Raw genomic sequence first — 26,431 nt, 5'->3', positions numbered from 1 at the left:
TCTTCTAGATAGGGGAGCGGGAGTTTATTCTTGAGATTAATTGTACTAATGTGGTTTATGTCTTGGAAGATGATATCTTTAGATTCTAGAATGGATCATTTTTGTTAAGGAATCCAAAATTCTTGTGAAAAATTTAAGGGTTATTCATTGTTTGCATATCCCCCGAATTGATAATGTTGTGGCTCATTCTCTTGCAAAAATGGCTAAGCATGTTAATGGGCGGTCTATTTGGTCAAATGAGTGTATGTCTGAAGTTGTTCCTCTTGTCAGGAGCGAACGTTGTAGTTCTTTGATAAATCATTCAATCTAATTTTTCTTGTTTGTTAATGGGCTAAATCAAGTATGCTTTAGCTAGATCCTTTACATATCAAATATCTAAGTATCTTAATTTTACAATGTGTAATAAGAAAGGTTTCTAATTTTTCTTTTTTGTTCTTGTCAGCCCAATATACGCACAAAAATGAATTGGAATAAATTAATAGTGCTCATTATCAGACATTTAAATGTTTTTAGGGTTGTTGTGGGTACATTTTCTTTTAGTTTTTTTTTAATAAAAAGTTTTGAAGGTGTATTATTTATATATAAAATTAAAAAAAAATACCCCAGCTCTCTCTTGTCGATAAAATCAAATTATTTAGTACTTTTTATGTGATAAGAGATTAAATGATCCCATTCAAAAAGGTTTCTTATTCTTTTTTGGGTCACATGAAAGCTAACTTTTAGGATATTTGAACCGTGACCACAGCAAAGGGGAAATAATTTTATCCCCTACTCAGCTGGCTACCTTTTTTGGTGGTGGCTAAAAAGGGCTAGAGTTTAAGGCCCTACCCTATCCACATTATCATCATCCAATATTTATCTCAAAAATTTGACATCAATTAAATGGTGCTTTATATATATATATATTTTCTTAATTATTATCATTGTTACAAGAACTTTGGTTCAAGTCCTAAAGAGTTAACTTTGAAGACATACAATCCGATGATCATATGTCAGTTGCTGAGACGGCTAATACAGTGACAAGCCTTCATGAATCCTGCGATAACAAAGGGAGAATGCGTTCCTTCGTGGTCCAGAAACACTCCGACGCTCAAGTCAGTATCAAACTCAAGGATTGCCTACCTTGGGTCGATCCCAGTTTTTATATAAGGGTCGACAAGTGATGAGATAAAGTCTCCCCTTGATTGTTGATATTAGATTATTATCGTTCCTGAGGTGTTGTGATAATATCAAATGTCTTGATCTTAATCTCTTGGTGTCCGTGAAGGTTAACTTGAGCGTGGTTGGGATATACTCTGTGAGTTGAGAGTTACATAACTTTCTTTACCCCACCTGTCATGTTGAGTTGACATGACTCATCTTATTTATCCATATATTCCTATTATTATTTATAAATGTAATAGATGTATTGAAGCATTCAAGTCTATTATATTTTCTGTTATATTTTTGTGTATTAAGATAACCAAAATACCCATAAAAATAACAAACATATCCGATAGAAAGTTCCATTTGAAAAGGATTTCCTTATCTTTAGTCCTTTACACACGGCTCATTATTTTGACTTCCAACACAGGTCAAAATAAGCATCCTTTGAATTCAAGTTACGTGACGTTTGATATAACACAACTTTGTTAAATGTTAATTATTAATTTCACGTCCGCAATCACAAAATGTCTTTTTAACACCACATCACCATTCACAATCATGGTTGTTTTCTTTTTTTTGTTTATCGTAATGAAAAATTCAAATTCGAGATGTCTATGAGATATCATATAAATGAGTATTATTTGAACTATTCGTGATTCTCAATCAAAATCATCATTGTATCTCCATAAAAAAGAAAAAAAAAATACTAATTAATTGCTATAATGTTTTAAAAAAAAATCATGAATTTTATGTGGCCCTGACCTCACCGGATTGCCTCAGGTAAGGCGAGTCTGTGATTTGTGGGGTAGGTTTACGCAAGTTTGAGTTTGATTTCTTGTTAAAATGAGGTTAAATAATCCAGGATGGGGGCTACAAATCTTTTAGTTAGAATTCACTATAATTTCTTCTAAAATCTTGTTAAATCATAAATTAAAAATGTGTTATTGAGTATTTTTGGTGCTCATAATATTATAATATAATAGATTTTGAAAAGAAAAAAAAGAAATTTCATTTTGATAATGGTGAACGACACTGTACAAACTTGCATTTTGGACATCTGATATGAACCCAAACTCTGACCATGAGACCCGCACATATAAAAGTTTCTCAATTGACAATAAGGTAAGTTGAACGAAAGCCCAACGTATGACCACTAGAATATTGCCTTTAATAAGAATCTAACTCAAAACTTTCGAATACTAGAGGTTGCTACTGGCATAACGTTTTTTTATTACTTGACGTTGTAATCATAAACTTATATATTTTGTGGTATATACTTACTCTTGCCTAGAGAAATGAAAAATATACTTCTTCAACAATCATGAATAGTTCAGATGACACTACACTCATCATGTGTGTAATATTTCATAGAGGACTCAAGTTTGAACTTTCACCATATTCAATATGTATACACACACTACTTCCCTTGCTAATAACTTCTCTGTTTATACCCTCTCTCATTTATATTTAGCATGGGAGCTTAAAGAAGGTTAACTTTGAAGAAATATTAAAGCTTATGGTCATCATAACTCAACAGCTAGCACAACTTTTGTACAAGCTTGGGTTGTAATAATTTCTAAGGATTTTGATATAGCCAGAAGAAAATCAACAAGGTGTAATACTACTTGTTTATGATAAAGGAAAAAGATATAATATTGTCTAATGAGATGCAAAAACATTCAATAGCTGGGTTAAGTGATTTTCCAAGAGAACACTGAACATCTATCGAGGAAGATTTTAAAAAAGGAGATGAATAAAAGAAAGTACTTGCTCACTTGTTCGACTGGTGCATCCAAGTCCCTTTGGCAATCACTTGGTGGATTTCGGAATCGGGTTTGGAACAATTTGATGCGTATTCATCTGCTCATGTATCAGTTTGAATTTCTCTTTGAGCCTCTTAACCTGCAAAACCATTAACGCGTTGGAAAACCAAGACAGATAAAAACCAAGATTGGCATTTCTACATACAAAATAAATAGAATACCCTTCTAAGCTCAATCTCTGTATCTCGTTGCCGTTGGCCCAATGAGGAACTCAGATTGCTAATGTCAAATACGGTATCCAAATCATCTTGAAATGAAGATTCAATGTCCTCCCGGAGGAGGGCAGGTAACTTTTCTACAATTGGCATTAGCAGAAAGCAGTTAAACTGCAAAAGACAAGGAAATATATAGTTAAGAAAGACTGCAAGACTTGAAGATCAGCCAAACCGGGGGGTAAGAAAAGAACCGAAAGGATATGGATGTCAGTGTTGCCATGGATGACGATTTGTCAACATATGAACTACATTATTTTGTTTGCATATAACAGAACAGAAATATTATGAATTTATGATGTGTCGTTAGATTATCAAACTACCAAAAGATGTAGTGTGATAAGCATTTGGTATCAATAGCAAGATATATGGTGGAACATAAAAAATAAAAAAAAAGTAAAAGCAAATTGAAAAACAGAAAAAATTGCATACCTTTAATTCTGTAGAAGCCAAAAAATATTCTCTTATGCCATGAAATATATGTTGTACCAAAGCATAAACAATCCTTTCAGATGAAGGAACAAGTCTCCGATTCCAGAGCGTGCTGTCTAAGAGGTCAGTCAGCCTCGTTTCTGTAGATTGTATATAAGCACTTGATTCAACACCCAAGGCTAAATGACTAAGCTTCACCTCTGACCTTAACTTAGTTTCATTCTTCTCCTTGGCAACTGATGCAAGGGTCATACCTTGAGAAAGATGAGCGGGTGTTGAATTTTCACCCAATGTGGACTGCTCTGTGCCACCAAATGAGTCTAAAAATTGACGCAGTCCAGCTCGATTCTATGAAGTGTATGTAAGAAGAGAAGATCAGTAAAGATTGTGAAATCAACTGTATAAGAAAAAGTTTGTGAAATCAACTGTACAAGTTTGTGGTTTCTACGAAAATCTGAGCAGTCCTATATCATGGAACATCAGTTACAATGTTACTCTTTGTCAGCCATTCAAGCCTTCAAGGCACTAGTATTCCTTTATTTTTGGACAAAAAATCCCATTCAATGTTGCAATATACAGATGATGAGAAAGATTTAAGTGCCCATTTTCCTTTTTTCCTTTTGTAAATGATGAAGACATGATTGTACGAAAATCCATAAGCTCGAGAACTACTATTAGCATTTAAAATAAAAGTACAAGCAAACCTGTATCATGGAAGTAGAAGTTAACATAATACAGAACAGTAACAGATAAGGCAAAGCAAAAAACATAAATGATGCAAATAACATCTCACAAAAAAGCATCCCGTGCACAAGACTCCTGCAATGGGCGGAATCGGGAACAATCAGAATGTACGCAGAACTTACCCCCACATAATATGTGGAGAAATTGTTTTCAGGAATTAAACCTGTGACCTTTAGGTTGTATCCCTGCAACTGTACCATTGGGTCAAATGTTCCCCTGTAAAAAAACAACTCACATGCACAAGGCTCCCGCAATGGGTGGGGTCGGGGACATAAAGTATGTACGCAAACCATACCCCCACATACTATAAAGATGCCTAGGAATTGAACTTGTGACCTATAGGTTGCATCCCTGCAGCTCTACTACTAGGCCACATGTTTGTTTGTGAAATAACATCTCATAAAAAAAAGAGTGAAATTAGACATAGAGCTCTGTGTATTGGAAAAAAGTCATGTTTAAGTCAAGTTAAACCTTATTGTGGAGGGACCATGAGACATAGCGGGTGGTGCTTACTGTAAGCACCACACAGCTTACTAAATCCTCCATGCATCTGTAGTAAATTTTGAACGAGATTCAATATCAGCACGAAGTTATAGATATTTGAGAATAGTACTAATACACACAATGAAAAACTTATAATAATTAACTATTTGATGCTAGTAATTGCTTCAATCTCCATTAGTCTGGTATAAATGAGATCTGAAATTTCAAAATCTAAAACACTAACTTGTCAAAAGGAATAAACCCTAACACCACCAAAGACTTTCCCTTCTAAGTTCTACATCATTTCTTGGCATTTTGAGGGGATATTCTTTTCGACCTATCAAATCCATTTAGCGAAGATATTATGTGCGCGCTAGATGAATTTTTATATTCAGCAACTGAAAATGGGCTGGCAATCTGATGTATAATAAATTTTTCCATTCAAAAAAAAAGTTTCGTTTTCCATGTACTAGAAAATAAATTCCTACAGATAATGTCATAGAATCCAACCAGACACTTTGAAAGACTACAAGTTCTTAAGCTCATGACATGAATTCATAATAGAAGTAACCAAAGTTATAAGAAGTCCCAATGGTCCAAGAACTTTTCAAATATATTCATTGGGGATCTTCCTGGCTTACCTCATGTTGGGAGATCATATTCTCAATTGACCTAGATCCTAGAATAGCACTTAGCTCAGTTTATCACATTGCATGACACTGAGTTGAAGAAGTTGAAAGTTAAATAACAAAGAGCTACTGGACAAGGGTTGGATTCAACATGGTGTGTCTCTGCAAGGCACTCCAATGCTAATTGTGAAAAAGGATGGCAGTATGAAATCTTTTGCAGTTGTCAAAAATGAGTAAGGCAATGAATGGAGATGAAAAAATAAAAGTGCGCTTTCCCAGTAGATGATTTATTTCATCACCAATCATTGTCATGGTCAAAGCCTTGATCCCAAACAATGTTGGGTCAGCTATATGAATTGAATCCATACTAGAAATTAGTTAGAATCCATCCATCTATTCTCCCTCACCATTGATTCTGTTCAAAGGCAACGCACTCAACTAATCCTATAGACTTCACGTCTCTTCTTTCACTTTCATCCATGTGTTCTGGTCTCTCCCTTATCCTTTTAATGTTTATTTAGTCAAATTGGGTTTACAGCATTGACTTCACGTTTGTGTATCATCAATTGAGAATCAAGAACAATGACGTGCCTAAAACAGAATTATGAACGCGATATGGCTATTATAAGTTCATTGTGATGTCATTTGGGTTGACCATGATTTAATCGCATTGTCACCTACATAATATTAACAAGAAATTAATAAATGCTAGATTTTATTTATTGATAATGGAGGTTAAGGCACGTGGTTTAAAGCATTAGTGCTAATCAGAATAATATGACAGTTAAAACTTGTCCTAAACAAAGACTAACTACAGTAATTTGTAATTTTCTAGCTTTTTTATGAGTAGTTTTCTAGTATTATGTAGTTATTATTACCAATTTATGGAAGAATTCTCTTGTATTCTTAAACCGCTTATGAAGCTAAGCCGGGGAAGTATATTTTGACGGATAGGTGATTAGGTGATTGTGATATGAGTTTCCGCAAGCTTTAAAATTGACTCACATCCACCTGATACTAGCATTACATTTTGCATAATGAAGATTTTTTGAGTTTACTGCAAAAGAACACAAATCGGCTAAGAATGCTTTTAATGCACACGGGTACTTAGTAAGGGATTAGTTTACTGAGCATGACGCAAATAGAAGATCAGACAATACATAACAGACCCCAAATAACAAGCAAAAAAATTAGTTTGTTTTGCAGTGAATAGGATTAAATTGCAGTAAAGTGCTTACTTTTCACGGCATGCTCTTTCAGTAGATTCTGCAAAGTTGTTGAAGGCAGAAGCAACACGTCTGAGAAACACCTCATGGCTACTTAGATATTCACCATCTTTCTGTTAGCACCAGCTAAGGTAGAATAAATAAATTATGACAGAAAGACACACAAGACCAAGAGGAAAACACTATTGATTCATCAAAAAACCAAACCTATACCTGAAGAAGATAGACAGCGATAGGAAGCAATCTCTTCAGAATGTGCAAGAGTCTACAACCCAACTGTACAAGAAAAAGACATCTTGTTATTTTTTGTCACAATTTAATTTAATCCAAACTGAACATGTGATTTTCAGAACAAATGCAAATATTAAACTGACGATCATGCCCAAATAGTGTCCTTATGCTTTGTCCCTATCATGAGAACTAGTTATTGAATTGGAAACATAGAAATTTCCAGCCTAAAGCTTCCATTAAGTGCTCCCCATCACTGTAGAGCCAACAGGAATTAAGTTGCCCTTGCCAAGATTGACTATGAGACCCTATGTCGCCTTTAAGCCAGGAATGATACCTCTTAAGCTCATGATTTGCCAATGCCAAGATTGACTTTGAGACCCTATACAATTCTTCTCTTTCTCTTAATGTTATTCAATTCGAGGTTTAATTTTTCTTTTGGTTCATCAAGTTTGGTATCGAATCCTTTAAAAAATTCCTCCTTCCACTTGCCCACTAAAGCTTTCAATCTTGTATCACAGTTCTTAACCACAAGTCAAACTCCGAGCTTAAGACTACTATAATGGCTAAGTGCTAACCTGGGGATGATGAGATTCTTTTGCAGGAAATGATGGATGCTTTTTGTTGCAAAAATACAAGTGAAACTGTAGCTAATGAAAAGATAAGGACTTCAAACTAAATCTGGAATCAATCTTAGTGCCCTATGTTCCACCAGAAGCACAAAATAATGAGATTCTACATCAAATCCTGAGAACAGCATAATTGAATTCACTCCAGAAACCGTGGAGGAAGAAGGTCCAAACTCCAAAGCAAAAGGAATTGCTTCTTTTTTTTATGAATAATATTGATTTTATTTTTAGTTGTTTTAGCATGTGGGAGGATTCAAACCTTCAACCTATTCGAAATCTCAAGGAATGTGTCTACCACTTGGTAAAAAGGTCCTTCTCAAAAAAAAAGAATTGCTTATAAAGACATTAGAGTCTGCAAAGAAGCAAGACGATATTGTCATTCATGGCAACAAAAACGAGGATTTACTTCCAAAAATTTATTTTTACGTCCTCATAACTTTGAAGGTGAAAAAGAGATGATAAACTCTGAACTAAAACGCTTGGACTGTTTTTCTATAAAGAAGATAAGTCTATATAATGTGACATTTCAGAACATGAGGATGAATTTCAAACTCGAGGGGGAATGATGCGCAATAGGAAATCCAAAAGTTCTTGTATTTTCAAATTACAAATCTGTTTTGTATTTTTGTATTGGAATGATCCAGATTTATTAGGTGCTAGTTTGAGTTTTAATTACTAACTCTTTATTTTTGGTATGTATGTTTATTTAAAGTGTCAACAAGTCTTTGGTGAGTATGGTTCTGATAGGAAACACTTAATACTAGAACAAGGAGGCCCAATGTGTTAGGGTTAGGATACAAGTCCATCTATATACATGTGCTCTCTCAAAAAAGAGGAGAAACCATTAAGTGCAATATCGTCGTGAAAATTAAAGTCCTACCTGGCTACCTATCAGTAGTACAATAATGGAGTGATAATGGAAAGATAGCTAAATGCATTTGAACTATGTTCAACAAAAATAACATAACTTCTGAATAATAATGGCACACAATACTTAATAGCACATGTTCCGTGAGTCAAAATCCCAAAAGGTAGTACAAAGATAAGGTCAAAAGGCAGGAAAAAAAATTAAGAGGTACTTAATTATCACCTGGTGAAGGAAAGGTTCAAATGTGTCACGAGCCTTTGCAACAGCTATTACGCAAGCCGTCCTGATTTGCAGAAATAAAATTTGGGAGGCAGGGGAATGGAAAATCAGAAGAACTGAGGCAATAATTCAAAATAAAATTTAAAGAAACCACAACCATAGCCACCAAGTTACTATGTGTAGACACCTGGAGTAATTTGTTCCGTCATGAATATCTTCAACTCCACACGCATTTACAATTTCTTCTCGTGTGATTGGAGGACACTTAATTCCTCCAACCACAAAGCGGAATTCAGCCATAGCACGATGATACTGTGCACCTCCATATAGGTGCATCCCTGCGTTCTATACACAAATAAAAAACACAGTTTTGCATGTGAGCACAAGAACGATATCATTAATCGTTATATATATGTAGAAATAATGCAACATAGAAATGACAAGGAAGAAGAAGTATAAAATAAGCAGATGAACTTGTCACCAATCAAAGATAAGATGCAATAAAATCAATTAAAATGGTTCCGGCGTTCTCAATGAAGTGACGGGTGCAACGGCACACAAAGTCGAAAGTTACTAGAAGATACTAAGAAGAGAATAAGGAGACCAAAGAGACACGGATGGAAGAGATAAGATGTCATAACTGTGGCTTCAGATAGGAATAGAGGCAAAGCAGAATTCATCCAATGGGTTCTAACTAACTTCTCATATAAATACATGCAGCCAAACCCAACATCATTTGGGATAAAGACTTTCATGATGATGTCGAGAAAGAACCAAAGCAGTTACTATCCAAAACACAGAGGAAATTTGTTTTTAAAAAGATTATGAAACACATCAATATTGCTTACAGGTATGAGCTTGTGAGGGAATTGAAGCCCATCAATACTAACAAAGGCCCCTCCACTGATTCTCTCATCTTGCAATGCTTCACCTGCATTAGAATGTACCACCTATATTGATGATGAAAATCTGAAAAGCCAAATGAGTGAGAGAAAAAATGAAAGCATTGAATATAAAGTGACTTCTTTGTATAATGATGACGGGTTTAATGCTACCTAAATATGGTAAAAATGTCCATGGATAAAAAAAATTAAGATGATTTACCAAATTTATCTGGAGGAGCAATGACCGTCCCTCTCAACAGTGACGACAACTGAATAATAAAGTACATTTTAGTAAGTTCATATAGGCAATAATAAAATAAGTTTGGACTAAAATTCATGTCTGCAATAAGTTTACTCATTTACATGTGCGTAACAAACAGAACAGAAGAAAGGCTTGCACGAAAACAACACTAATATAAGTTTACTCATTTATAAATACCTTCGTTAAGAACATATCGTGAAAAGACAGTACTTTCTCCTTCAACTTTACTTCATCCAAAGTACTGCATATGAACAAAAGAAGAGAAGACCATATTCCTGATTAAATAACAATCATGATAAAACATTAACACTAAAACTGACTGAAATTACAGGTTGAGAACCTAGTGGGCCTTCACTTAAATTTTATATGTTTCCTTAAGAGTAACTGATATTTTAGTCCGAAAGACAGACCTGAGTTCCCTATTTATTTCAGCCAGCTTTTTAGTTGTACTGCGGAACTCCTTTTCAAGAAGTGGAATGATCAAAGGAACACTTTCCATATACCTTGCAAGAATTTCCTCAAAAATTCATAGTAAAAAATATAGCAGGTCAAAGGGAACTAAGTGTAAACTGCTCTACAGAGAGATGAAAGAAAAAAAGAAAGAAGAGTTTAAACCTTTTCTGCAGCAATTTCTCCAAGAAGAACCGTAGTTTGCTTACACCTATTCTACTTCTTTCTTGCATTGTCAGTGACCTACCTAGCTTCGTCTCCAAGGATGCAACATCTTCCACTTCTCTTAGATAGACAGCCTACAGAAATAATTAACGAAAAACAAAAGGTGATTTGGGAAGGAAATACAGTATAAAGCAGGGAAAAACAACCTTAAGCAAATCGAGATGAAGTTCTCTCCCAAAAGTGATTGACAAAAGCAGGTATGCAATCTTACAACTGCCACAATATTTGACTATTTATCTTCATGGATCAGTCCAATAAATTTAAGTTATCCTAATTTGATTTTAATGAAGAGCAAGAACACCTATTATCTCCAATTCATCAATGCAAAGGATGTTGTAGAAGTTATTTGCAGTAATCTAGCACTACAATAATGCACAGTTCACAGGTACATACAAAGTACAAACCAACAGACGTTCCACTCCTAGATTAGAGCCAATCAGTAAATTACTGTTGGAAGTAACATTTGTAACAGTACTACTACATGTTAATGAAACAAAGAGAAGTTATTATGAAGGTTGTAAAATAATTTATAATTTTCTCATTAAACAGGTGGCAGCAAGCCTTTTTTTCATCCACTATAGGATTATTGAGTTGGTGTTTGCAGTATCAACTCTAGTGAAGATGTCAAAAAACACCAAGATAAGCAAATAACCTTCTTAGAAACTGTTGAACTTTTACCATAATTTTAGCTCTTAATCTGGCCAGGCAGGAAAACAAATTTTGGGGCAATGTTAAAGCTCATATTGAAATTTGCAGAAATAAGCTAAACACACAGACTAAAATGAACATTACATCCCCAGCTGCCAGGTTTACCATGATCCCTTCAATATTTTTCTGAAAAAATATAACATTACAGCGGATGAAATCATGGGAACAATTAGAAACACAAATTCTAACTTCAAAAATGTTAAAGATAAAAGGGTGCTGTCATCTTACAATTACCTGCTGGCTGCTGATGCAAAAAACAACGGATGGAAGTATATGATCAATTAATTCTCACTTAAGAAGGCAAGAGCTAAAGGTTATACGGTCTAATGATTACCAGCTGATGTACAGAAAATAATTTCAGAAAGATAATACCTCATACTTAATGAAAAAATTTAGCTACCCACTTTCAAGATTACAATGTCATTCATCAGAAACAGTAAAGCACACTGCAGTAATAATGAGAAATGTCATAACTACTATCTTATTCATGCTAATTTGTCAAGGAAAAACACATATCAATATTTAATCCAAAGAGAAAAAAATAAGAAACACAAGATCAGAGCCATAGATGGAGCCTCATATTACAAAACCTGTTTAAACTCTTCATTTGATCCATATACTGAATCATGTCCAGAACCAACTCTTCCAGAAGGCACAGACGTAAAAAAGGGAGAATCGCCCAATATAAGTCCATCAAGAGTGCCTGCAGGTGGTGAAAGGAAGACTTCCACATCTGAGGCGCCTGCAAACTGGAGTATTTTTGTATCGAGCTTGGTTGACACTATAACAGTCCTTGAAAGCTCCGGATCAATCTGAATGAAATCAATGAAAATTTCAGCTTATGTTGCTCATTCTAAGAATCAACGAAAATTTCAACTTATGCTGCTCGTACTAAGAACCAAAAGCATCCAATCCTAGAAAAAGGTCACCAGTGTGACAATGATAACAATTATGAAGACAACAAAAGAATTATCATAAGTATCAACTGTATCCATATCAGCATAGAACTTGATGATTTTTTAATATTGGAGAGTAACAGATGAGAAGGGAGCTCCATATAATCAGTCAAAAATTCATGTCGTATATTAATCCATATGAATAAGTATGAAAAATTATACAAGGCTCTTGCAATGGTTGTTGGGCTTGGAAAGGTGGTGCAGTTGTACAATGAAGCAACTAACGTTTGCAGATACAAGCCAGCACAATGCATAAAGGTATTTTTCTTTTCCTTGTTATGATAGTCAATATGTATGTTCCCATAGACCCATCAATGGAACCATACTTGCATGACGACCCTTCTAGTAGTTGCATTGCTCCAATCACTGCAGTCCTCAAGACATAATATTATAAACTCTTTATGCTGCATTTTCGCTCGCACCAAGGACTCCACCGCACGACCTCGACTCTGCAAATAATAAGATCAAAAAATTGTCAAGCAACCACAACTAATGAATGGGGGTTCAAAACGAGAATGAACTTAAAATTGCCATGCAAACAGGACCTGTAACTCTCTATTTTTTTGACCTGGGGGAGGAGCAACAAGCCCAGGCGTGTCAATAATAGTGAGGTTGGGGCAGTACTTGTACTCAACCCGGATGATTATCTCCTTAGCAGAGAACTGACACGATGATTCGCGCTCCAATCTCATGTTTTCAGCCTCAATGTACGCCTTCAAAAATATAAATTGCAGATAAAACCTAGAAAATGAGGAGTGACTGAAATTCTGAAGGAATGCGGAAAAAAAGTTTCTAGACCTGAATTTGAGGGAGGGATTTCTCGTGGGAGACTGTGGGATCATCTTCGGAGACTAGGTGGCAGACAGGGAGGTCGCATAAGGGGTCGTATTTCATGTGGAGAGTGATGGGACGGCGTGTCTTGGTGCCGCCGCCGACGTGGTTGAATTGGAAACCCATTAGGGCCTCAACGAGGGCGCTCTTGCCGTCGGTCTGGTGGCCGACAACCAGCACTGCGGGGGCATCGAATGGGGTCTCCAGCTCCTGCGCCAGCCCGTGAAGATCGTTGTACGCCTCATACAGCCTCCACTGCTCCCGCAAAGCCCCTCCCTCCGTCTCCATTTACTGTTTAGAATTCGAAGCTACAAGTGCAGGTAGAGTAACCGTTCACCGCTTATCCAGTTTTTGGATGGTGGAGGGATTTTTTAAAACGCATTTAGAAAATTTATTATTAAAAACAATTTAGAAAATTTATTTAATGAAGTAATTATCAAAGTTTTCAAAACCGAACCGCTCAATCAGAAATTCTTTGGTTCATAGTTCAACATAATACATTATTATAAATATTTATTTAATATATAAATAATAATTAAAAATATTGTATATATTATACTCACTATTATATTGAAATGTCTCTATTCAAAAATTCACAATCATTCATAGGTTGTTTAAATCTTCACATAACAAAAAATATAATATATAAAATGATAAAATAAATAAACAAATAGTTATTAACAAATAAAAAAAAGCATATGGTGTAAAAATACAATGCATATATGTAAAAATAATTAAATGTATATTTATTATAATGTATATAATAAATAAATATGTAAAAAAAAAATTATATCTTATCATAATGTGTATGGAAACTTTTGAAATAATATAATATATTAAATTAACATCCTGTCTTAGACATGAAATGTCTCATGGCTTAGTTGGTAAGACATTTGGTTTTATAAGAGCATCTACAACAGCTTTCGTAACAGAGGATGTAAAAGACCAACCATTGAATTTACAATCCAAAAGTACAAAAAATCACTCCAACAGAGTTCATAACAGAGGACATAAATATATGAATCCAAAATGGGTTCCCATATTTACGAATCACCAAAGGAAATAGAAGAAGTATGTAAAAAATAGAGGGAATTGGTAGTTGGTGTTCATAGCCATTGCCCATGAGTATGAACATCACCTGTCCCTGCTCTTGACCATTGAGTTTTCTGTGTATATTTACACCCACCTCAAATCAAAAAACGACACCCACTTTCAGAAAAATACATCACAGAGACCTTGATCGCGAATTCACCACATCTCCATCTCTGGCTATACGCATCTTCATCATCAACCCCGCTATGACCATTATCAACGGCAGAGACTTTCAATCCCACTTATCAGTTATCTCTCTCTCAATTTTGAAATTGATTTCATTTCTCTACCCATACAGCTGCTCTATCTTGTCAGTTTAATATGTTAGGGTTTCATTAAGTTTTGTGGGTTGGGTTATTGATTAAATGGGCATCATGGGCCACAATCTTAAAACTCAAATTGTTTTATGAAGTTGGGCTTCTTTATATTAAAACGTGATATTATTTTATATTAAGTTGAATTATTGATTAAATGGAATGGACCACAATTTATGAGTTATTTGATTTTGTATTAATGTTTATTATTTATTTATAGATATAGATCCCATGTATAATTCTTACCCTTCTTTACTATTAAGCGAGGAATTAGGATGCGATCAAAATATTAACATCAAATTCGACTCTCAAATTCCAAATGAAATTGCTCCTTCAACAAGAAATAATCGAAGGGATGAGAATTTCTCTATTGACGAAGATGAACTCCTCATGTCTGCTTGGCTCAATACTAACAAATATTCATGTCAAGGGAATGCTCAAAATTCTAATAAATATTGACAACGAATTATGATTTTTTTTCAACACCAATGGTGGTTCTCGTACCAAACATCTCTTAAACAACGATGAAACGACATTAACAAAAAATGTCAATTTTTTTTTAAATATTTGAGTCATATTAAAGGAAGAAACCAAAGCGGGCAGATTGAACATGGGAGGGTAATGATCACTACTTATAATTTATCAATAATCTATAATAATTATGATTTTAAGAACATGATGTTTCGTTATGCAGATTGATGATGCCAAAGCCATGTATGCTGATTTAGAAAATAAATCATTTTTGTTGAACCTTTGTTGGATTTTATTGAGGGAGAAAGTTAAATGGCAAAAAACTCACTCTAATAAGAGGCAAAAGAGTGCTTCATTGCATGAATCTCATGATTATGTAAATTTAGAAGATAATGATGAAGCATCCATCAAACAAAATAGACCAATAGGTACCAAGGTGGCTAAGAAAGTTGTTGCAAGTATATCAAAGAGTTCAATGTCAAATGAAATAATGCAAGAGATGATTGCAATTGAACGAGCAAAAATGGAGCAGCAAAGAGAGAGAAAGCTGAAAGAAAAAGTGATGAAGAGGAATTGGGAGGTCGAAGTAAAGAGTAAATACTTGTAAGGCATGGAGCCAATTGTCGCCAAGTTCTAAAGGAATGCACAAAGGGAAATAATGTCCAAGAAGGACTACAATTTTTAGTGTTATATCTATTGTATTGTCATTCTTTTATGTTAATGCAATTTATATTTATGTAATCATTAAATTTAAGCATTGAATAAAGTTTTATTTTAAAAAAAGACATAATGTATACAACTAACTCACTAACGTAGGAATCACGATTGCATTTAGCACATGCAATAAGCCTTTAAACCTCTAAGTTACACTTAGTGGAAGAGTTGTAGTCTTGTGAGAGTTTTTATAGACTATATCCACAAATTGTGAAAAAAATCCTAGCTAGAGGATCCATCTCGAGCCTATAAGTGCTCAACAAGGCCATCTTGTCACTGAGAATGAGTTGCAGTATCTCTGATATTACGATGAGTTTCAAGGAAACTTGTGAAACCATGGATAAAGAAATTGCCGCTCTTAATGAAGACAATACGTGATGTGTAGTTCCTCTTCCAAAGGAAAGAAGAGTAGTTTGTCTAAAATGGATGTAAAAAATAATGTATAATTCAGATGGTACAGTTGAAAGGTACAAGGCAATGCTTGTTGCTCAAGGCTATAGTCAAAACTTAGGATTTGTTTATAAGGAGATCTGTGCCCATGTGGTTAAAATGTCACAGTTAGGGTCTTTTTGACCTTGACAACTGCAAACAAATGGATACTTCATCACTTAGATGTTCACAATGCTTTTTTGAATAGGGATTTACATGAAGACGTATATATGAAAATTTCCATTGAATATGAGACACACGGACCATATTATATTTGCAAACTTAATAAGTCTTTATATGGCTTAAATAGGCTCCAACTTGAAAAAGACGTGTTCATATTGATACTGCAAATCCCATACTTAGATCTTCAATTTGGAGTTACAATGTTAATTATAGGAAAAAATGTCAAACATCATACTTACAAAAGGGTCATGCTAAGCCTCGCAACTATAGTTTTCTACATACCTTATTTGAGAAGGATAAACAAAGGTTCAATCCTGATTGGTTTAATAATATCCTACTTGCACTGTTTTCTTTCCCTTGATTCTACATGCTTTGTGTTTTGCCTTAGAACTCCATTCACTACCTTCAGATAATTACTTGAGTCATGGTCTCTAAGAATTGTACCTTCTGAACCATAAGCTATTGGATTGCTCAGAGTTTTCAGTGGGTGTGGACAATTGAGGAATGCCTTTAATACTACGGGAGGGACTTTATCTAATGCATAGAGAGCAGTCCCTGGAGGGAGTAGAGGGTGTGGAGGAGATGATCTCTCATCCAATTGTCGAATAAATATTTTTTTTCCAGTGGAGCATACAATATTTTCTAGAAGCAAAAGTTTACAGTAAAATATTTTGAGTGGCAAGCCAAGTGAACTTGGGGTATAATAGTTCAATGCAATTGTGTAAACAGTAAAAGGATGGTGGAAAATAAGATTGTGGTGATGTTGATACTCACAATTTTAACTAGACAAGGGTGTGATCGGAAAGGCCCATTCAAGTGTTTAAGACCCCGTTTGATAAGACATTTTTATTAGCATTTATATTAGTTTTGAGCATATAAGCTTGAGTGTAAACAAACGACAATTTCATTGCACGTGCTCCAAGACATTTTTGCAGGCATAAAATTGCCTTTTTGGAATGCTACCAAAGGGGACAATTTTACCAGCATTTTTGATATCATTCCCATATTGTCCTCATACTATTAATGTTATCACCATAATGCCCTTAAAAACATTCTCCTCCTTTTTCCTCCTCTCTCTTCACCTCTCTCTTTCCTCTTCTTCCTCAACATCTTCTCCTTCTTATTCCTCTTCTTCTCTCTCTATACCTCTCTCTTTCCTCAATATGCACCTTTTACCCAGCGAATTTGCATCAAATGGCAAAGCATAGAAAAAGTCGCATTAGATAGTGGAGATGATTGTCGGGGGAGGAGACGAAGATGTTGATGTGGCAATATTTATGGGTTTTGTAGATCTACTTCAACAATATCTATTGGGTTTTTATATTTGATTTGGGCTTATGATCTCAACCAGATTTGAGAAAATCATGAAAGAATGGTTCAATTAGACTGTAGATTATCTAACCATGTGAAATTTTTTTCTACTATTTATAAATATTTGAATTAATTATATTTATTTTAGAAATTAAGTGATTTTTTTTTCATTCATTTGCATATGTTACAACTAAAATACATAATACCTTTACACGTAATTCTGACAATATTATTTTTTTATTTTATTCTAGTATGAAGATGGGTTTCAATCGGTTTTTTTTTTAGTACACTTTTTAAATTTGGCTATTAAAGGGTTATTTTTTAATTTAAATATATCATTAAAATAATTATTTAATCTATAAATGATAATGAGGTATTTCAATAATCTAAGTATTATTTCATTGTAATTTTTACTCTAATCAAACATAACCAATGAAACTAATGATGTTAGGAAAGCAATATGAAAATATGATCCAAACATTGGTAAGGATTGAGGATGTTAAATAGCTTTCCTAACATCTTTTTTCATTTTCTATCTCCAAATTTACAAACTAAACGACACCTAAAAGAATACCCCAACGAGACCAAAACAATGATCTAGAGGATCATGTCCACCACATAGTAAACTCTTGGAATATGACTGGTAATCCGCAGAGGACTTATGAAACCTTGGCAATATCCCAATTACCAATCATCCAGAACCGAACTTATTTGATGATTTAAAGACGACACCTCAAAATTTGAACGAGTCTGGAAGATTCAACTTAGCTGAATTCACATTAAAAAAAATAGCATTAATCAACTAAAAAGATTTGTGAATCAAAAGTAAAAACACTTGGCCTTTTGTGGTGGCCTGTACCATACTGGTTCGCCACTGATAGGATGACTGTTGTACACTTGTACTGCATTGCAAAGCTACAATCTCAGCCGCACAATCTACACATTAATAACAGTCTATATGATCACAAAAGTATCATCTCATTGCCACTTGTCACACTGCTAGTGGGTAGAAGCCCATATCTGAATCCACGTCTGCAACTTCTCCCACTGGAAAGCATACCATTACCATTACCAGCCACTTTTGCACCGGCTGAAGCTAAGGAGTCATCCAAATCTTCATGGTTGTTCTGGTTCTGGTTTGAGAGTTTAGGAGAGGAAAAATTATGCTATGGAGGCCCTCAATGCTGCAGGGTTGAGACCTTTATCTGTATTTTCTGAGAGGAGAACAGAACCCACCAAATCACTGCAATCACTCAATCTTTCGAAGTCTCCTTCTATCACCATCACAGCACCCACAATACAAGACCATTTCTCAAGGACTCTTCATGGGGGTCTTGTGTTTATGTCATCAGTTCTTGCTTCTGGGCTAGCTAAAGCTTTGACTTATGAGGAAGCGATACAGCAGTCTGCGAGCAACCCTACTTCAGATTTTGATCCAAGTGGGGTTCTTGAAAGTCTGATCAATTTTGGAACCGATAATCCTGTAATTACAGGTGGAGGTATTGTTGTTTTGGCTGTTCCATTATTTTTGTCTCAGATTTTAAAGAAGCCCAAGCCATGGGGGGTTGAGTCTGCAAAAAATTCTTATGCCAAATTGAGTGATGAAGGCTCTGCTCAATTGCTTGATATAAGAGCTCCTGCGGAGTTTAGGCAAGTGGGGAGTCCTGATATCCGAGGTTTGGGCAAGAAGCCGGTGTCTATTGCTTACAAAGGTGAAGACAAGCCAGGTTTCCTGAAGAAGCTGTCTTTGAAGTTCAAGGAACCAGAGAATACCACATTGTTCATTCTAGACAAGTAAGATTTTCCGTACCCTTTTTGCTCCTTTCCTTGGAATTACTTATTTAATTAATGTGGTCATTGGAAACATAGTTTAATTTATTGCTGGGCAACGTGATTGTTCTGATTCAGAGTTGAGTAAAAGATTGGATGAAGAGAGAAAATTCATGTTTGGCTTTATACTTTATAGGATAAGCTAATGATTGATGGAAGAGCCAGAAACAAATAATATAAACACATAGATGCCTAAAACTGAAGTGCAAAGCATGTTTGCATTAATTGTAAGCAGACAGTGAATGAAGCTGTAATAATAAGGGAATGCAAACTGCAGCTTCGAATCCGTAGTGTATGGGGTACATTGTTTCCAATCATTACTTTGCAAGGCTAGGCTCAAGAGCTTTCTGAAATGTTTTTGCTTTCTTCTAAAGCTTTTTTTACTTGTACTTCAAACTAAACTTGATGGTCTTGGACCCGTGCTAGCCACAAGTTGTTTCAGGCTTGGATCTGTCTATCAGTTACCAGTATTCTCAGATACAATTACTGGGTTTTCATATCATGGGTGATATAATTGTTATGAAAAGGTGATTTCCATAAGGTTGAAACTGAGGCTAGTCAATAAATCCAAGGCCTCTTTGTTTTTTTTTTTTTGCTTAAATTATAGTAAAAATAAAACCATACCAAAGGGTGTTATCTATCACTGATGTGGTGGTGTAGCTTACTTTCTTCTGTTTCGCTGAATTTGAGAATATTATAACATGAAAGGAACTAGGATCTTATACATCTCCGTATGCCACCCATGGCCACAGGTACTCTGACATTTCGTACCAAGGCAACAAAAAAACTTTTCCTTATTAAGTTTTGTCATTTTAGAGTCTAGCATACAAATTTCATTTTTTTAAAAGCAGCAAACAAATGTTAATGATGCTGATTTATCATGAACGCCAGATTTGATGGGAACTCTGAACTGGTTGCTGAGTTAGTTACTCTAAATGGATTTAAAGCTGCTTATGCAATAAAAGATGGTGCTGAAGGACCTCGAGGGTGGATGGTATCATTTTTCTTTTGAACAAGTATTTTGTTTACTATCTTTTTTGGCATCCAACTCATCCTATGATACATTAGAAAGTACAATCTTTGAGACGGGTTGTGACTTTGCAGAGCAGCGGTCTTCCTTGGATACTGCCAAGAAAGGGATTGAGTCTTGATCTTAGCAATTTAGCAGATGCTATTGGCGGTACTCTTGTAAGTATCTTTCTTACATCTTCAGCTCTCAAAAAAAAAATGCTGAAAGGTCATATATATTCCCAGCTCCTCAGATATAAAGAGGAATATATTGTTTATGCTGTGCGAGATTCAATATACTCAATGCACCATGATACCCATGTTTCTGAAATAGGGATTGAAAGATCTGGTAAGAATAAATGTAATTGGGCTTAAGATCGATTTGTCGAACATTTGATGTTGCAATGATCACAACCACATGAATTAGAAGTGAGAGACACTTCAGGCGGTAGGAGCTGCACAAGAGAGACCGAAAGGGATGTACTTAAGGTGCTCAAAAAGTTCTTGATGGCTTGTGTAATTGCTAGCACCTCATGAAGACTGGATTTACTAAAGAAATTTGAAAATGATATGGAATATATGCATACAAATGCTCAACTCGTATTACTTTCCTCCTTGAAAATATATATATCTCTCTTCTTTCGTGTACTTGCTCTTTCACCAAATGAAACTCTTGCAGACTCGAATGACCTCTAATGGTGCATTTTTGGTGGTGCACGAGTACAATAATGCTCTTTCCTTGAGAAGGCTTTTATATGTTAGTGACTTGACTTACTTTGCAGGAGGGCTCTGATGGTTTGCCTGTCGCTCTGGGGGTTGCTGCAGCAGCTGGGTTAGGTTTATTGACCTTCACGGAGGTGGTGTTCTTGAGTGCTTTGTCAATTGACTTTCTTTCTTCTTATTTATAAAGATGACAATGTCCATGACAATTAAAATTGATGCTCGCTTTTACTTCTAGATAGAAACACTTCTCCAAGTATTAGGCACGGCAGCTCTTGTTCAGTTCGTGAGCTCAAAACTTCTATTTGCAGAGGTAATTAAGTCTCCATCAAATTTATGAACCAAATTTAACTTCAATAATAAATTTCTACCTGTGGTTCTTTTTCTTTCCTATAAAGGACAACCACCATACATTGTCTACAAGTAATTGTATATTTTCTATCAGTTATCATTTTTTTTATTGTGTTTGTGTTCAGTTTCTGTGAAGTCAGATAGAAGTCAGCTATACATTACTTCATTACTTTATATACAATAAGAAAAGAGAGTATACATTTGTTATACTCGTGTCGTTGGTAAGTTGAACTCTACTACTTTGTGGCAGGATCGAAAGGCAACTTTGCAACAACTTGATGAGTATGTGAACAACAATGTTGCCCCCAAGGAGCTTGTAGATGACATAAAGGTAGTGTCAGTCTTTGTTTGCATCTATTCACTCCGCGAAGTCACTAATCATCTTCTAACAATGTCGCTCCCTAGGAGCCAAATTATCTAATAAGAATATTGTGAACTATTTGTTCATGTTTTCATTGGTCATTCAGCAAATCGGGAAGGCTCTACTACCAACACCGGTTATTAGCAGGTCTCTTCCAGCACCCGCAGAGGTGACTCAAGAATCAACCGCAGAGGCAAAAGTCAAAACAGCTGCAGACCCTACACCGCAAATTAATTCAGTAGCCAAAACAGAAATGGAAGAAGGATCTCTTCCCGGATTACCAAGACCACTTTCACCATATCCAGCAGTAATATTTCATTACTCCATAGTTTCTTTCATTCTCTCTTATTTTTGTGTGCTGACTGCCTGACTCACCTTAATATTGAAGCTCATGAGCTATCTATGAATGGCCTCCTTTCACCTTCTTATTGTTTTTCGTTCATTTGTGTTTGTGTTTGTGCACCGAAGATAACTGATCATCCTTCCTGCATCCTCATTTGTTGCAGTATCCAGATCTCAAGCCCCCGACATCTCCTACCCCGTCACAACCTTAAGAGTCGTTAGCTGCATTGAGATCAAGGTTTTTTTTTTTTCTATAGATAGCTGTTTGCCGGAATTTCAAGCTGCTACTATATCAGTTGCGCGTAGTCTTTGCTCCTGTTAATGTACATTGCTCGAGCTTGCTTGATTTCATGAAATGGATTGCTTCTAGTCTGCATAATAATAATGTCTTGTTGTAACTTGAGAAAGTTTAACATTTGGTAACTGCTGTAGTTTGAATAATGTGCTTCACCAATTTTTCATGCCCATCTCTGAAAGCAAATAATCCTTTCATTCGTTTTGACCAGTAAACTCTATGGGAATCCATAAGATGTGTTCTCATAATTAAATTTGTTTTTGAAAAGGGACATATTTGTCATTTAATAAGTTGTGTCCTTATAATTAAATTTGTTTTTGAACCGTCCTTATTGGAATGAGTCTTCTTAATTGTCGACATATTGGTAATTACCCTTTAAAATAATGAAATTGATCAAATGTACTCTCTGAAATTCATTGTTTTCATTGTCAATGTATATTAAAACACATATATCTCCGATTAAAATAATGAAATTGATCAAATGTATGAAATTCATTGTTTAATTTTATGTATTTATACTGAAATAAAAAACAATGGATTAGAGATATTGACAATGGAAATGGTCAATTTATCATTGTCAATATATATTAGAACATACTGATAAAAATAATGGAATTGATCAAATGTACTCTGAAATTCATTGTTCTCTGTATTAATAATGAAATACCATTGTTTTTGAAAATAATGGATTAGAGATATTGACAATAAAATTTGTGTCAATCAATGGTGAAATTTCATTGTCTCTATATATATATATATATTAGAACATATATATGCCCCATAAAATAATAATATTGAAAAGAATGAAAATTAATATAAAACTTGTAAAATTGTTCAAATATTTATATGTCATAGTCTTCCCCACTATTAAACCGTTCTCTTATCCTTAGCTTGCCTGTGTACCTCTTGCGCCAGGTTACCTAAACTAACATTTGATTTACTCCATGTAGGTAATATTTGTTTAGTTCTCACTCGATTGGTCTATTTTCTCATATCATTGCATAACATTTTTCCTTACTCACTTGTCCTTCATTTTACATCTCATCTCAAAAATCTTGATTTGTCACTTAGTTAGCCTTGTCATATATTATGTCTAATCCATGCATACTTTTTCTTTTTTTTTTATCACCACCACTATATAAATGTGTGTGTGTCATGTCACCTTAGGCCAACATATATATATATTTTCCTATTATAACCGGTGCAAGTGCTTTCACTAATTTTTGCTAGTCCCGATTCTAACTACAAATACTTCCTTTATGTGCACGGCGCATGCTAGATTTTTGGGTCACAATTAAACGTGTTTATATGTGTGTCCATTCTAGTATACATATGCTAAAAAAATCTCTCTCTTAAAACTCTTTATTTATTCAACTACCTCCCAAGATATATTTAGACTTGGACAGTAGTTATATCATTAATATTACATGTGTCTGAGGTGTTGGACAGTTATATTCAAGTAATTCTTGAAGTCTCCTTCCTCAGCTTCCATATACTCGGTGAAACTCTTCCTGTCAAAACATACATGACATGTAGCTCCAGTATCAAACCCACTATTGCGTAGGATTCTCCATCATCTTCATCTCTGACACCATATCAACGTACAAGCTCTATCTCTTCATCAATGTTCTCTACCATGTTGGCTTGCTTCTTGCGAATGAGGCAATTCTTATCTCTGTGCCCTGACTTGTTGCATATGAAACAAGTTCTAATGAACTTCTTGTTTGCAACAGCAGCATTCCTATCTTTAGCACGTTCGAAAAGTTCTGGTGTACATGTTTTCCTCTTGTTGAATTTGTTGATGCATGTGTTCAATCACATTTGCATTGGCCTCCATAGAATGGACATTTGTCCTCTTAATTCTCAGAATCACGGTTGTTCTCCTCCTCAATCCTTAGCTGGATGATCAAGTCTTCCAGACCCATCTCCTTTCACTTGTGCTTCAAGTAATTCTTGAAGTCTTTACACATAGGGGATAACTTCTCAATTACTGCTGCAACCTAGAAGGACTCGCTGAGTACCATCCCTTTTGCAGGAATTTCATGTAGGTTCAAATTAAGATCATGGACCTGATCGACTAATCACAGATCTTAAAGTGCAAGAACGTATCGACCTTCTACAACTTCGATTTTTTACTTCTTTATCTAGGGGTTCTCACAAAGCTCTCTAATTAGTCTTTAGAGGACTATACACATTATACAACATGTCACTGGGCCACGCTTCAACTGCAACAATGGTAGTTTCGTAAGAAACGTGCAATATACAAATTGGTTAGGGAAAACAACATCTTTGTTGCCACCTTTTAAAGTCCAAACCACGGGATTTCTCTGGTTTCTTCCCATGCAGTACATATATGAGAAGGAATCGGTGTGACAACAGGACAATCAGTGCAGCAGCAGGTGCAATCAGGATAACAGGAGCAACAAGAACATCATTGTTATCAACACTGGTCATCTGTTATATAAATAACATAATCAACTCAATTAAATTTACATAATATTGATCTAAATCACAATTAATAAATATGTGACAATAACAACAGTAAAATGTCACTTTAAAATATTATTAACTTGTTAACAAATAATAAATGATTATTAATGTAAAGATAAAAAAAATATAACGCAATTAATACTTTATAAAAGCACACTGAAATCCACAGCCCACGGCTCACGCCCCGCCCTGGTCCGACCCGCATGGAGGTGTGCATGCACGCTTGTGTTTTGCCCCAATCAAAACCTAAGCTTCTACCACAAAATTAGGTGTCATTGGGCCTAAGTTCATATCATGACTTATAAACTTCCAATGTGAAATTATATTTTTGCACAAATATTGATCCCTCTTCATGTGATCACTTTTGGTATCAATTTCATATAACTTGATGTGATTTTTGGGATCACTTTTGATATAACTTGATTTCGTATAATTTTTGGGATCACTTTTGATATAATTTTGTATAACTTGATTTCACATATTTTCAAGACACCATTATACCATGTTGTTTTGGGCACCAAAATGGTTAGGACCGGCCTTACCGTCTGTCCTACCAAATCTTCATGATCGTCGCCCCCTCGGCCTAGCTAAACTGCCTTATCCAAGAGTAGATTGACTTCACCATATCTACACCATCACGCCTTCCTTGATGCCCTCAATTTCTACCTCAAGATGCCTGCTCTCTCTCGATCTCTTCCATATCCCAGTAACCAACAACCATTCCACTCTTTCTATTTATTTTCTTTAAAAAAAAAAACTTAACATCAATTTGAATTTGGCTGGCATCTTTTTTATCCAGGAAATAATCACGAATTAAGGAAATTCAATTAGTATAATAGAAATTCATCAAAATGATCATGCCTGTCAATTTGAATACACAATGAATGCGAGAACTTATTATGGTCATCCAACTCTCATGTACTCCCAGGCCCTCCATCTTTATTGTCGTTTCTCGTGATTTGGCTGTATTAATCCTTTGAAGTTTTTCTCCTGTAGGAATGGCCATGCACAACTAACCTCTTTCACAAATTGACTCAGCAATTAATACAGCCAAAAGTGGTGCAAGGGTCCGGGGACAACTCCTATGTCCACTTCCACAAACGGTGGATCCATGAATTGTGATCACTGGTGGCATAAAAGTGGTGGAGGGGTCCTAGGGGGTCCCTCGAAATTTTTTTTTGGGTTCTTTATGTAATGAATTTACGAATATATATCGAAAACAGAAAGAAAAAACACATTTAATGATTCAAAGCAATAAAAATACATTGTAATTTATTACAATTGTTCTCCACGAGTTTTCATATATTGAAAACATGATATTATAACATCAATAATAGTTCCAAACAACTCTTTTTCTATATAAGATACATGATAATCACTCAAAAATTGATCATTCATTTGGTTACTAGGTAAAGGGCAGTTGGACTTGACAATGTAAATGGCACACGATAGAGTTAGGTTAGCAATTGAGGGGCTTTGACAATTGGGCTTGACAAGGTAAATGAAACACAATAGAATGGGGTTACGGGCTGTGACTTAGGAGGATTGGGTCAAAATTATTTAGT

The 26,431-nt window shown here is 35.1% G+C and overlaps 2 protein-coding genes across 5 annotated transcripts; one reads left to right on the top strand and one right to left on the bottom strand.

Annotated features, from left to right (window-relative positions):
- Positions 1-2,756: 2,756 nt before the first annotated feature.
- On the bottom strand, positions 2,757-14,297 carry LOC120003221 (dynamin-like protein ARC5). Of its 3 annotated transcripts, none has more exons than XM_038852106.1 (18): positions 14,142-14,297; positions 12,923-13,263; positions 12,670-12,837; positions 12,451-12,573; positions 11,759-11,980; positions 10,401-10,534; positions 10,196-10,288; positions 9,963-10,026; positions 9,744-9,792; positions 9,488-9,570; positions 8,827-8,984; positions 8,643-8,703; positions 6,909-6,971; positions 6,708-6,808; positions 4,829-4,907; positions 3,614-3,961; positions 3,131-3,295; positions 2,757-3,048 (listed from the first exon to the last, which is right to left on the bottom strand). In XM_038852106.1, exons 2-18 carry the CDS (start codon positions 13,241-13,243, stop codon positions 2,956-2,958), a joined length of 2,325 nt encoding a protein of 774 aa, XP_038708034.1. In that variant the 5' UTR covers positions 13,244-13,263; positions 14,142-14,297; the 3' UTR covers positions 2,757-2,955. The 3 variants fall into 3 exon arrangements, with proteins under 3 accessions (XP_038708034.1, XP_038708035.1, XP_038708033.1); XM_038852107.1 differs by lacking the exon at positions 14,142-14,297 and having other exon boundaries at positions 3,614-3,753; positions 3,868-3,961; positions 12,923-13,323; XM_038852105.1 differs by lacking the exon at positions 14,142-14,297 and having other exon boundaries at positions 12,923-13,322.
- Positions 14,298-18,463: 4,166 nt separating this feature from the next.
- On the top strand, positions 18,464-22,546 carry LOC120003279 (rhodanese-like domain-containing protein 4, chloroplastic). 2 transcript variants are annotated; one of them, XM_038852191.1, is made up of 8 exons: positions 18,464-19,263; positions 20,191-20,293; positions 20,404-20,487; positions 21,090-21,167; positions 21,266-21,340; positions 21,629-21,709; positions 21,846-22,046; positions 22,246-22,546. In XM_038852191.1, the coding sequence occupies exons 1-8, from the start codon at positions 18,638-18,640 to the stop codon at positions 22,291-22,293; spliced, it is 1,296 nt and encodes a 431-aa protein (XP_038708119.1). In that variant the 5' UTR covers positions 18,464-18,637; the 3' UTR covers positions 22,294-22,546. The 2 variants fall into 2 exon arrangements, with proteins under 2 accessions (XP_038708119.1, XP_038708120.1); XM_038852192.1 differs by having other exon boundaries at positions 18,466-19,263; positions 21,090-21,164.
- Positions 22,547-26,431: the final 3,885 nt, after the last annotated feature.

The sequence above is a fragment of the Tripterygium wilfordii genome, chromosome 8 (assembly GCF_013401445.1).
Source record: "Tripterygium wilfordii isolate XIE 37 chromosome 8, ASM1340144v1, whole genome shotgun sequence".
Lineage (NCBI taxonomy): Eukaryota > Viridiplantae > Streptophyta > Magnoliopsida > Celastrales > Celastraceae > Tripterygium > Tripterygium wilfordii.
The sequence above is the reverse complement of the archived record's forward strand: the minus strand, read 5'-3'. Positions and strand labels throughout refer to the sequence as shown.

Bases quoted from the DNA above. Each gene is read 5' to 3' on its own strand.
- LOC120003221 (XM_038852106.1), bottom strand. From the start codon at position 13,243: ATGGAGACGGAGGGAGGGGCTTTGCGGGAGCAGTGGAGGCTGTATGAG. The intron at 9,571-9,743 runs GTAAATCATCTT...ATTCTAATGCAG, and splicing joins TGCTCCTCCAGATAAATTTG to GTGAAGCATTGCAAGATGAG. The intron at 8,985-9,487 runs GTAAGCAATATT...ATTTGTGTATAG, and splicing joins TCCCTCACAAGCTCATACCT to AACGCAGGGATGCACCTATA.
- LOC120003279 (XM_038852191.1), top strand. From the start codon at position 18,638: ATGGAGGCCCTCAATGCTGCAGGGTTGAGACCTTTATCTGTATTTTCT. The intron at 19,264-20,190 runs GTAAGATTTTCC...CATGAACGCCAG, and splicing joins ACATTGTTCATTCTAGACAA to ATTTGATGGGAACTCTGAAC. The intron at 21,710-21,845 runs GTAGTGTCAGTC...TTGGTCATTCAG, and splicing joins AGCTTGTAGATGACATAAAG to CAAATCGGGAAGGCTCTACT.